Source organism: Aquarana catesbeiana, linkage group LG09 (assembly GCF_042186555.1).
Source record: "Aquarana catesbeiana isolate 2022-GZ linkage group LG09, ASM4218655v1, whole genome shotgun sequence".
NCBI classification, from domain to species: domain Eukaryota; kingdom Metazoa; phylum Chordata; class Amphibia; order Anura; family Ranidae; genus Aquarana; species Aquarana catesbeiana.
The window spans coordinates 213,076,744-213,090,110 of record NC_133332.1 but is presented as its reverse complement, the minus strand read 5'-3'; the positions used below and the strand labels follow the sequence as shown (position 1 = coordinate 213,090,110).

The window sequence follows — 13,367 nt, the reverse complement described above, 5'->3', positions numbered from 1 at the left end:
AGCTCCTTTTAATTTTTCCATATTATAAAATTAATACAAGATTCAGCAGGGATGGTGGGAGCCCATCATACTGGTAGCAGCAGGCATGCAGACCCAGGAAGTCAGCTCAGAGATATCACCAATAGAGTCCCTGACAGATATTAGAAACTGTCAGGGACTTTAACTCACTTCACCAAGCATTGTTAACTGAATCTTTAAACTAAAAAAAAAAAGCATCAGTATTCCACTAAAATATTGCCTTTGTTGAGTAGATAATGATTTGCAACCCTGTCTCTCCACACTGTAACATGCTTAGTCCCTGGAAGTTTTTGCTAAAATATTGGCACATTGCATCATATGCTTTTCTCCCTACTCCAGGCAGCAGAATCAATTTCATGAATATTTTAACCCTTCCAATTTTGCAAAAAAAAATCAATAAATGACTTAGTCCTGCCAACAAATTGATCAATTATGTTTTTCCCCTTCCAGATGCTCTCTTGCACGTACGCGGCGTTGGTGACTTGTCACAATTACTCTCTTTTCCCCTCGGGGTTATGTATTTGTGTAGACTTATATTATCCAAGCGGTGAGCAGGTAAATTGAATCAAGCCAATGAATAGGGGATATCAGCAGAGTTGAAATGTCATGTGGCCTGGAGCAACGAGGCCTGGACAGGGAGTTCGTCCAATCACAGACAAGCAGGTGCGTCTATTGTGCCTTATCTAATTTGCTGAGTAGTGGACAGCTGAACATCTGATTGCAGTTGCCAGCTATATAGGCCTTAAAATGAAACTTAACCCTTATACTCCCAAAAAAAACAAACATACATGCCTCTAACGTGTGTATATATAAGATATAGGGTTCCCCTTTCTTTTACGTCATTCCATGTTTGATTCTTTATCTCTCAGATTCAGTGTGGCAGAGGCTTAGTGTTGAAGGGAAAAAGAATTCTTAGGGTGTATGTAAACCATCACCTTGTAAAACAACTCTTTCAGTTTAAAATAGAAATTAAAGGCAAAACATTTGTGTATAGATATAAAAAACATTATACATTTTTTCCCACTTTTTTTTATAAGCGATCTCATAATCTCTGTTCTGAGCTGCATAAGGAGGCCAGAGAGCTGAAGGAGGAGGGACAGCAGCACACTGTCTCTCCCAGTGAATGGCTGTGCGGTGGTTGGGGGGTGCGTTAGCAGAAGTCTGATCATTGGAGGAGAGAAAGCAATATGAAATGTTGGGTAAAATTGAAAAAAATGCTCCCATGGGCCTGTAGGCAGCTGAAAAAATTAAACTAGATCAAATATATAAAAAAAATCTCTTTATTGCATACAAATATATATGGAACACAAATTAAGAACTACATGAGCTCTGGTATGCATGATATTCAAAAAAATGAGATGTCAATGTTACATATGCAGATAGCAAGAAATGCAAAGTGTATTTCTCAACACTGGATGCTACTGCTCAGAAAACCCCAATGCGTTTTGATTGTATTCTGTCCTGATCTTCCTCAGGGGAGTGAAGATATCTTCAAATTGGAATATCATGTGTAACCAGAGCCAACTAAAAACTTTGGGACAGGGTGGGTTCCAGGTGGTGGTCTATCCGGAAAGTGTGTAGAAGGTCCAAAGGGACCCAAGGAAAATTACACCTGCTGGATGTAAGCAAATGGAGAGGAGCACACACAAGCCCACAAAAAGCCCTTCATGGTAAAAAGCACTCAATATACAGCTGACACCTTGATGGGAATTTCTTTCAAAAAATATATATACATATATGTGTGTATCCCACTTAATTCTGTAGTCAATTCAAATCCAATGTGGGTTATCCTTACAGATCCATTGTTCATAGGGACAGGTGTAGTTTCCAAGTTTAAAGGATCAAGGATTCATGTAAGGGGATCATTTTGATCCCTCCCTTTACCAGGTAGGTAAGAGTATCAATGTCTAGCAGCCATTCTCATCCTGCAACTAATAACTCACTGCAGAGGATAAGGTGTGTCAGTGTAGATATAAAATGTTGGGTTTACATACTGTATTCTTTCAGTTTCTTCTCTTGAGGGTCTGCTGTAAGTTGCACTGTGCATGTTTAGATTTTATACAATTGCGAGGGGCCAGAAGGATGCAGCAAAGTGAAAATGCAAACTTGACATTTAGAGATTCCTTTTTCCTGATCTTCGATTCACATGAAGTACACTCACCATAGTCTTTCTAAAAATATATTTTTCTTTTAGTTTTGGGTAGAAAAGAACTCCTGATTCTTGCTTCGGCAGGACATATACTAAAATTGGAACAATACAGAGAAGATTAGCATGGCCCCTGCACAAGGATGACATGCAAATTTGTGAAGCGTTCCATGTTTTTGTACCCCATCCTTTTATGTTCTTGTATTTTTTCAGTTTGTTAGTTATTTTATGTATAAATCCCCCCTTTTTTATAAAACTTCCTGAACACTTATCTTTTTACCTACGTTATCTGTATACTTGTATACTTTCAAAAATTTTCAATAAAAATTTATATTGTGAAAAAAAAAAAAAGAACTCCTGATAGGTTTCTATTGCTATCCAGGGATCAGTTATGAAGATTTCCCCTCATTTCGTATCCTGCTGACAACGGTTTCATCAGACAGTGTAAATATGCAAAAGCAATGCAGATAGAAATAAAAATCTGACAGGGGAGTTGGCCTTCCCCTACTAAAAAAAAAGCATTTTTTATTTCTGTCTGTGTTGCTGTTAGAGAGTTTCCCTCACTCCCTGTCTGGTAACACGTTGTCAGCAGGACAGGAAATAAGGGGAAATCTCAGAGTCTCAGTAAAAACTTGACAGGGGTCCTAGCCCTTTTCTCACTCTATTGCAAACTAGGATAAAAAAGCTTTGGCTGGATATACACTTTAACAAACACACCTATTAAAATTACCCACATCATAGGACAGTTCTAAAAGCACAGACCCCCCCCCCCCCCCCTCAACATCTAGAAAAGGGGTATCCAAACTATGACCCATGGGCTAAATGTGGTCCTCTGTTTCTCCTACATCAACAAAAGACAATGATGCGGACCTTAAAATAAGGGGGACCCTGAAGGGGGCACTCTGATGGAACCCTGATATGAAGGGGAACTCTGATGTTAGGAGGGACTGTGCTGGGGACCTGGATGTAAAGGGGAACTGTTATACTGTTATGTAAGGGGGGGACACTGATGGGGACCCTGATGTAAGGGAGTCTCTGATGGGGACCCAGATGTAACAGAGGATTCTAGTGGGGACTCTAATGTAAGGGGGGGAACCTTTAAATAATGTTTTAGGTTTATTTGGAATTTCTTTTTCTTTCTTTTACTGAATTTATTTCACTATTGTTCTGAATCATATCATGCTGATTAAGAAAAAAAAAGCCATTACATTGTATTTATTCATAATAATATGCATTTAAAATAAATTTAATAAACTAATATTTTTTTGACCTGTGAATATTTGGAGAATATACAATAGTGGTTCCCTTGCTGAAAAGTTTGGAGACCCCGATCTATAAAAAAGCTTTTTCTACTCCTCATTTACTTTGTAGCAGTCTGCAGCAAGTATTTTGTGCAGGGAGCAGTAAAAACTCAGGTACAGTTACCCTAGGTCAACACCCATACATTTTTAGTGCATTTTGCAGTTTTCAGAAACACACTACAGTCCATTTAACATGGTTTCCTATGGTACAAGTTCACATCTATACGTTTTGTGGCCGGTGTGTTTTTGGAAAGGGTTGGTGACTTTTTTCCTTTGATTTGCGGGTAATAGACTTCCATGGAACGGCACCAGAAAAGCAAGTGTTGTGTTTGTGATGCGATTTTTGATGTGTTTTGCCTTTTGCGTTTTTTATTTTAACACTGTATATAGCTGGCTGCTAAGCAGGGGGCTTCCCCACTGACATCTGAATGTAAAAAAAATTAAAAATTGCAGGCAAAAAAAAATTTGCGAAAAAATCCTTCAGAATTGCGGAAAACCCCTTCAGGTGTAGTATGGATTCAGAAAGGACCCCCCCCCCCCAGCCAAAATTTTAAAAAATGGCGTGGGGTTCCCCTCAAGATCCATACCAGACCCTTATACGAGCATGCCGCTCGGCAGGTCAGGATAGGGAGGGGATATGCGAGACCCCCCTCCCCTCCTGAACCGTACCAGGCCGCATGCCGTCAACATGGGGGCGGTGGGTGCTTTGGGGTGGGGGCCCCCATGTTGATGAGGACAAGGGCCTCTTACTGACAACCCTGGACGGTGGTTGTAGGAGTCTGTGGGCAGGGGGCTTATCGGTATCTGGAAGCCTCCCTTTAAAAGGGGGCCCCTAGATCCCGCCCCCCCCATGTGAATGGGTATCGGGTACATCGTACCTCTACCCATTCACCTGAAAAACCAGTGAAATGTAAAAAAAACAACAGAACGGTTTTTGACAAGTCCTTTATTAGCAAAATAACTCTGAGCTGTCTTCTCCCGCCGCTGTCTCTCCTGCAGCCTTCTCTCCCGGTGCCGTCATCTTCTTACGCCGCTGTCTTCTCCCGGTGCTGTCTTCTCCCCTCCTGGTGTTGTTATGACAGCACTGGCAGACTTTACAGCTGCTGCTTATCACAGAAAAGCACAATAGTGATTTATATCAGCTTTCTGATACTTCTGAGAGTGGTCAATAGGGATGGGCCGAACACCCCCCGGTTCGGTTTGCACCAAAATATACGAACAGGCAAAAAATTTGTTCGAACACGCGAACATCGTTAAAGTCTATGGGACACGAACATGAAAAATCAAAAGTACTAATTTTAAAGGCTTATATGCATGGTATTGTCTTAAAAAGTGTTTGGGGACCCGGGTCCTGCCCCAGGGGACATGTATTAATGCAAAAAAAAGTTTTAAAATGGGAGCAGTTATTTTAATAATGCTTAAAGTGAAACAATAAAAATGTAATATTCCTTTAAATTTCTTACCTGGGGGGTGTCTATAGTATGCCTGTAAAGTAGTGCTTTTTTCCCGTGTTTACAACAGTCGGAGAGCAAAATGACATTTCTAAAGGAAAAAAAGTAATTTAAAAGTACCCGCGGCTATAATGAATTGTCGGTCCCGACTCCCAGCAATACACATAAAAGTTCATTGATAAAAATGGCATGGGATTCCCCCATAGGGGAACCCCGAACCAAAATTAAAAAAAAAAATGGCGAGGGGGTCCCCCTCAAAATCCATACCAGACCCTTCAGGTCTGGTATGGATTTTAAGGGAGAACCCCGCGCAAAATTTTTTAAAAATGGCGTGGGGTCCCCCCAAAAGTCCATACCACACCTTCAGGTCTGGTATGGATATTAGGGGAACCCCACGCCAAAATTTAAAAGAAAAATGGCGAGGGGGTCCCCCTCAAAATCCATACCAGACCCTTCAGGTCTGGTATGGATTTTAAGGGAGAACCCCGCGCAAAATTTTTTTAAAAAATGGCGTGGGGTCCCCCCAAAAGTCCATACCATACCCTTATCTGAGCACGCAACCTGACAGGCCACAGGAAAAGAGGGGGGGACAAGAGAGCGCTCCCCCTCCTGAACCATACCAGGCCACATGCCCTCAACATTGGGAGGGTGCTTTGGGGTAGCCGAGTGACTCCGCCCCCCTCTGACGCTACTGGGAAGCTACAGTATAGGGATGTCCCCGTGCGTCAGAGGGGGACGGACCGGGTGGCCCCACCCCCCTCTGATGCCATGGGAAAGCCATAGGGATGTCCCCGTGCGTCAGAGGGGGGTGGGGTCACCCAGCGACGTCATCATGTGGCCCCGCCCTCAGTTATAAAAGAGCTGTCACCTGAGAGTGGCCGGTCATTCCGGCGGGTGCCTCCCATGGAGGCAGATTGTAGGCAACGTGTGGCTTTTTTTTTCGGAGCGCGAGAAGAAGAAGAAGAAGACTCCGTGGGACAGTTTTATTTATTTATTTTTTAATAAAGGACTTGTCCCAAGGCGTGTATTGTGTTTTTTACCATTGTCACATATTTTTTGTGAAATGGTAGGGGTACATTTGTAACCCGTTACCATTTCACACAGGGGGGGGCGGGATCTGGGGGTCCCCTTGTTAAAGGGGGCTTCCAGATTCCGATAAGCCCCCCGCCCGCAGACCCCCACAACCACCGGCAAGGGTTGTGGGGATGAGGCCCTTCTCCCCATCAACACGGGGACAAGGTGCTTTGGGGGGCAAATTGTTCGCTATTTGGCGAACACCCTATGTTCGAGTCGAACTTATGTTCGACTCGAACATCGGGACCATCCCTAGTGGTCAACCTGTGATAATGGGCAGAACATACAGACATTACATAATCCAGCCTTTTTGACTAGCTTTAAGCCATAGACCTCAGATGACAATCAGATGTTTGATGGAGGACATTTTCAGGATCTTTATGCATAAAAGTAAATGTTTGGTTCACCCTTATACTATGAAGAAGGAAAGACACACTTGTAGGAGTTACAGTATTGATCAATTCATTTCTCAAATGTTCTTGGTCGGCCAGGGGCATCTGCTGGTACTTATAGGTAAAGGTATGCCTTACAATTTTAAAAGATGGAAAAAAAGAGACTCTTTTTAACACAGGGTATTTAGACAAAGGACACACCATTGTCACACCCCAATCAATCACTATTAAAAATGAAAGAGCAAATATTGTCTCTTAATTTGGCTATACGTGGAGCAAACCTGTGGATGGCCCTGTTGGCACCATTATGCCGGATATCCTTCAATTGAAAAATTGAAGCAGCTGAGTGGAAAATTGCCAGCTAAATAGCACCTGCATCCAATTAGATGCAGCTACTGTATAGGTATTTTGAGAACCAGTGGCACTGGCTCTCAGAATACAGTAACACAATACAGTAGAAAATTCATCCATCTGGACTATTTGGCATGCATGGAGGAATCTGTTAGATTTTTTTTTGTTCATCCCACAGTCTTAATGAGAAACATTTATGTGTGTATGGCCAGGTTTATTCCTACTAGGTTTTTTTTAACACTACTTGCCTTTATGTTAGCATTTACAAATAACAAATAAAGTAATCTGCAGGATGTCTGGAAAGTTTACTGGAATACAAACTACTGTGGCAGTTAAATAGTACATGTATGTATTTACATCTGTACACCAAAAGAGAGGACACTTGAGGAGGAATGAATGAGAGACAGGGGGATTTGTTTCAAAAAGAGGAACAGTCCCTCCAAATGAGGGACACTTTGGAGCTTTGGACATATGTTTGACACCAGATTCAGAAGAACATGGTCAAACTAGACAACACTCATCTGCAGACTGACATTAAACTAAAACCTTCTATCACAGGTGAGGAAGTGAATTTTGGCAGCAGCTGTCTTTTAGAGACATCACAGCCTGTAAAAGTCACTTTAAACCTGCCAAGGCAATTAAGGCCTATCATCGTGTGGCAGCCAATGAGGCCTGCATGACCTGAGGGCCCAAATGCAGAATGAGATTTGTGATCAGCCAAATGTGATTACAGAACTACGCTGACCACACCAGCACAGATTCACTGAGGTATAAAAAGTCGCTCTTCTATGGTCTGCCTCTGTATCCTAACTGATGGCGACCAGGAAGCTCTCCTGCCCATCTCACCTGCAGATCAGAAAGGTTGTCCCCATCTATTTCACCATGATTGGCCTTTTTTTAGCGCTTCTCATGGTCTCCCTCCATGGAACAGCCTCTGTGGACAGCTCCTTTCCCTACAGCGTCCCCCTGGATCCTCAAGGGTCGCTCCGTCTTTTTTGGAATGTCAGCTACTCAGAAAAAGTGGTGCATTTCCAGATCCTTATCAAGGACCTGAAATATGGAATTATTTTTGGGATGTCCGACCGGGGGGAGTTTGAAGGAGCCGATATGGCAGTTTTATGGAGTGATGGACTGAGTTCCTTCTTTGGCGTAAGTAACTGTTTATTATCTTTTATATGTTCTGTAGGAAGGGGTACTTTCAGTGACTGGTTTGCTTATAAATTTCTTTAAGTGATTCAATAGAGCATGTCCTTAAACATTGCCCTTGTGTGCCTCTTTTAACCCTGCTAAAAAGTATTACATGGAAAACATTGCTGTGAAGTAGGTCTAGTAGACACTAGAGTTCTCCCTTATATAATAGAATATTCCTCATACAGAGTCTTTCCATACATTCACTCCTATGCGGCTCTGCAGGTGCTATGGGATCACAAGTCCAAGCATATACACTACACTGTCCACAAAAACTAGAGAACATTTGCTTGTGAATCTGTCACTCATGCCACAGAATGTGGCTGCTGTAGAATTTATGGAACAGTTTAAGTCGGTTTTAGGCTTTTATTTCATAATGCTTTTACTGAGTAATCAGCTGTGGAAAATTATGTTTATTTTAGGCATATAAAATATAATTTTTGTCTAAAGTGCTATTCATTTATACTCCTTTTCATATGAACGTATATGAACAATTTGGATAATCACATGCAAGGTAGAGCTTTGTATTTTAAATGCTTTTCTTTATCACAAAAATATGAAATAATGGAAAAAAATGATGGATGTTTACCAAATCAAAAGTAACTGTAGATATATTTTCACTATAAAATTGAAAGCTATAGTGCCTTGAAAAAGTATTCATACCCCTTGAAATTTTCCACATTTTGTCATGTTACAACCAAAAACGTAATTGTCTTTTATTGGGATTTTATGTAATAGACCAACACAAAGTGGCACATAATTGTGAAGTGGAAGGAAAATGATAAAATGTTTCAACATTTTTTTTACAAATAAATATGTGAAAAGTGTGGCATGCATTTGTATTCAGCCCCATGAGTTAATACTTTGTAGAACCACCTTTTTTGCCCATTCTTCTTTGCAAAATAGCTCAAGCTCTGTCAGCTTAAATGAAGAGCGTCTGTGAACAGTAATTTTCAAGTCTTGCCACAGATTCCCGATTGGATTTAGGTCTGGACTTTGACTGGGCCATTCTAACACATGAATATTCTTTGATCTAAACCATTCCATTGTAGCTTTGGCTGTATGTTTAGGGTCGTTGTCCTGATGGAAGGTGAACCTCCGCCCCAGTCTCAAGTCTTTTGCAGACTCTAACATGTTTCCCTCTAAGATTGCCCTGTATTTGGCTCCATCCATCTTCCCATCAACTCTGACCAGCTTCCCTGTCCCTGCCACCATGTTTCACGGTTGGGATGGTGTATTCAGGGTGATGTGCAGTGTTAGTTTTCCCCCACACATAGCGTTTTGCCAAAAAGTTCAACTTTGGTCTCATCTGACCAGAGCACTTTTCATACACATTTGCTGTGTCCCCCACATGGCTTCTCACAAACTGCAAACGGGACTTCTTATGGCCTTCTTTCAACAATGGCTTTCTTCTTGCCACTCTTCCTTAAAGGCCAAATTTGTGGAGTGCATGACTAATAGTTGTCCTGTGGACAGATTCTCCCACCTGAACTGTGGATCTCTGCAGCTCCTCCAGAGTTACCATGGACCTCTTGGCTGCTTAATGCTCTCCTTGCCCAGCCTGTCAATTTAGGTGGTATCTTGGTAGGTTTGTATTTGTGCCATACTCTTTCCATTTTCAGATTATGGATTGAACAGTGCGCCGTAAGATGTTCAAAGCTTGGGATATTTTTTTAAAACCTAACTCTGCTTCAAACTTCTCCACAACTTTATCCCTGACCTGTCTGGTGTGTTCCTTGGCCTTCATGATGCTGTTAGTTCACTAAGGGTCTCTAACCAACCTGTAAGGGCTTCACAGAACAGCTGAATTTATACTGAGATTAAATTACACACAGGTGGACTCTATTTACTAATTAGGTGACTTCTGAGGGCAGATTGTTCCACTAGATTTTAGTTAGGGTATCAGAGTAAGGGTACTTTCACACTGAGGCGTGTGGGCGCTGGCGGTACAGCAGCGCTAAATATAGCGCCGCTTTACCGTCATTTTAGCGGCGCTATTCAGCTACTAGTGGGGCGGTTTTAACCCCCGCTAATGGCCGAAAAAGGGTTAAAACCACTGCAGCGGCGCTTTGCTGGCGGGTTTGCAGCGCTGCCCCATTGTTTTCAATGGGAAGGGACGCTTTAGGAGCGGTAAATACAGCGCTCCAAAGATGTGGCTTGCAGGACTTTTTTGACCGCCCTGCAAGCGCACCGCTCCAGTGTGAAAGCCCTCGGGGCTTTCACATTGGAGTGCATCGAGCGGCTCTTTCAGGGAGCTTTGCGGGCCCTATTTTTAGCACTTTAGCGTCTGCAAAGTGCCTCAGTGTGAAAGCAGCCTCAAGGGGTCTGAATACAAATGCACACCCACTTTTCACATATTTATTTGTAAAAAAATTTGAAAACCATTTATCATTTTCCTTCCACTTCACAATTATTTGCCACTTTGTGTTGGTCTGTCACATAAAATCCCAATAAAATACATTTAGGTTTTTGGTTGTAACATGACAAAATGTGGAATATTTTAAGTATGAATACTTTTTCAAGGCACTGTATTTTGTATATTTAAGAAAGTCATTCAGTAATCTATGTTGTAAAGCACTGTGCAAACTGTATACAGTAAATCCTGTATTATAATAAAAATCCATGGCTATGTGCAAAGTTCAGTAAGCAAAAACAACCAATCAGAAATCATCCGAAATTAACAAATTAACTAACTTTACTACATCTGTCTAGCAGGAGTCTGGTTTCTTTGAGTTAGGCTGGGTTCACACTGGTCCGACAAACGCTCCGACATTGGGAGCTCATGTCGCATGACGTGTGAAATTTAATGTTTCCCTATGGGAGCCGTCCTAACTGGTCCGACACAAGTCGTTCCGACTTTAGAAATGCTCCCTGTACTACTTTGGTCCGACTTTGATCCTACTTCAGTCTATTGACTATCATTGAAGTCGGATCAAAGTCGGATTGCCGTCTTGCATGATCCGACTTTGGCACGCGACTTGTGCTCAGATGTTCTTGAGGGGGAACTCCGCGCCAAATTTTAAATAAAAAACCGGCATGGGTTCCCCCTCCAAGAGCATACCAGGCCCTTGGGTCTGGTATGGACCTTGAGGGGAACCCCCTACGCCGATAAAAACGGCGTGGGGGTCCCCCCCAATCCATACCAGACCCTTATCCGAGCACGCAGCCCGGCCGGACAGGAATGGGGGTGGGGACGAGCGAGCGCCCCCCCCCCCTCCTGAGCCGTACCAGGCCGCATGCCCTCAACATGGGGGGGTTGGTGCTTTGGGGGAGGGGGCGCGCTGCGGCCCCCCACCCCAAAGCACCTTGTCCCCATGTTGATGAGGACAAGGGCCTCTTCCCGACAACCCTGGCCGTTGGTTGTCGGGGTCTGCGGGCGGGGGGCTTATCGGAATCCGGGAGCCCCCTTTAATAAGGGAGCCCCCAGATCCCGGCCCCCCACCCTATGTGAATGAGTATAGGGTACAGCGTACCCCTACTCATTCACCTAGGAAAAAAGTGTCAATTTAAAAAAAAAACACTACACAGATTTTTAAAGCATTTTATTAGACAGCTCCGGGGGTCTTCTTCCGACTTCGGGGGTCTCTCCGGTTCTTCTCCACGCTCTCCGGATCTTCTGCCGGGCTCCTCCGCTCTCTTCTGCTCTTTTGCCGCTCTTTTGCTAAAGCGGAGGAGCCCGGTCTTCAATCTTCTGCCTTCTGCCTTCTGCCCTCTTCTCCTGATGTTGACACGACGCTCTCTGGGGCTAGAATGCTCTCTGTGCGCTCTGCTCTGACTTATATAGGCGGTGACCCCGCCCCCTTATGCCGTCACAGTCCCTGGGCATGCCGGGACTGTGACGTTTTAGGGGGCGTGGTCATCGGGTGATGACCACGCCCCCTAAAACGTCACAGTCCCAGCATGCCCAGGGACTGTGACGGCATAAGGGGGCGGGGTCACCGCCTATATAAGTCAGAGCAGAGCGCACAGAGAGCATTCTAGCCCCAGAGAGCGTCGTGTCAACATCAGGAGAAGAGGGCAGAAGGCAGAAGGCAGAAGGCAGAAGATTGAAGACCGGGCTCCTCCGCTTTAGCAAAAGAGCGGCAAAAGAGCAGAAGAGAGCGGAGGAGCCCGGCAGAAGATCCGGAGAGCGTGGAGAAGAACCGGAGAGACCCCCGAAGTCGGAAGAAGACCCCCGGAGCTGTCTAATAAAATGCTTTAAAAATCTGTGTAGTGTTTTTTTTTAAATTGACACTTTTTTCCTAGGTGAATGGGTAGGGGTACGCTGTACCCCATACTCATTCACATAGGGTGGGGGGCCGGGATCTGGGGGCTCCCTTATTAAAGGGGGCTCCCGGATTCCGATAAGCCCCCCGCCCGCAGACCCCGACAACCAACGGCCAGGGTTGTCGGGAAGAGGCCCTTGTCCTCATCGACATGGGGACAAGGTGCTTTGGGGTGGGGGGGCCGCAGCGCGCCCCCCTCCCCAAAGGCACCACCCCCCATGTTGAGGGCATGCGGCCTGGTACGGTTCAGGAGGGGGGGGGCGCTCGCTCGTCTCCACCCCCATTCCTGTCCGGCCGGGCTGCGTGCTCGGATAAGGGTCTGGTATGGATTGGGGGCGACCCCCCACGCCGTTTTTTCGGCGTAGGGGGTTCCCCTCAAGGTCCATACCAGACCCAAGGGCCTGGTATGCCTCTGGAGGGGGAACCCATGCCGGTTTTTTATTTAAAATTTGGCGCGGAGTTCCCCCCTAAAGATTCATACAAAACACAGTGCCGGCATTGGCGGGGATCCAAGTCGGATCCCCGTTCATTGAAAGTCGGACACATGCCGGCTTCATGTCGCAGGGCAAAGTCGGATCCAAAGTAGGACGGCTGTCGTGTCGCACCAGTGTGAACCCAGCCTTACTGCCCTTTGCATACAGCATGATGCATCTGAAACCTGCAAAATATTTTTATTACTGTTTAACTCTCACACAAAATTACAGAATATTTTCTTGCATTTGCTGTTTTTTTAGTTACATAAGCCAAAGACATATAACAGTGCTGGCCAGACTTGACCAGCTGTTTCGTTAAATTATCAGATTGTCACAGGAACAATTTATTCAAAAAGATCACGCAGGACAGTGTCAGTATCCAAACAAAGCTCCCAAGTAGAATAAATGCATATTTCATTGGATGGTTTGATCATCTTACATGAAAAATAGACAATTATTCAACTGATAGAAAAAGGACACAAATGCCAGATTGCAACATTTCTTCATAAATTCTCAGAGAATTGCTATGAACTGGTTAAATCTGGTTGCTGGTGAATAGATTGCTAACCATAGACTCCCAAGAAATCTGTTGCTTGCAGATGTGTATTCCTACTAGCTAATTTGAACAGAGAGGAGAGATGGTATCATTTATACCCACTGACAGCAGCCAGGAGGTGGTGCCTGTTCCAGGCACATCTGTTGGCACTC

The 13,367-nt window shown here is 44.2% G+C and overlaps 1 protein-coding gene and 1 non-coding gene across 2 annotated transcripts in view; both read left to right on the top strand.

Annotated features, from left to right (window-relative positions):
* The first annotated feature begins 2,237 nt into the window (after positions 1 to 2,237).
* On the top strand, positions 2,238 to 2,342 carry LOC141109122 (U6 spliceosomal RNA). The gene has a single exon (XR_012236138.1). It is a non-coding gene; the product is annotated as a U6 spliceosomal RNA (small nuclear RNA).
* Positions 2,343 to 7,546: 5,204 nt separating this feature from the next.
* Positions 7,547 to 13,367, top strand: part of DBH (dopamine beta-hydroxylase) — a 201,890-nt gene continuing 196,069 nt past the window's right edge. Inside the window, exon 1 of the mRNA XM_073599672.1 lies at positions 7,547 to 7,882. Coding sequence (XP_073455773.1) covers positions 7,547 to 7,882 — 336 coding nt within the window. The remainder of the gene's footprint in view (positions 7,883 to 13,367) is intronic.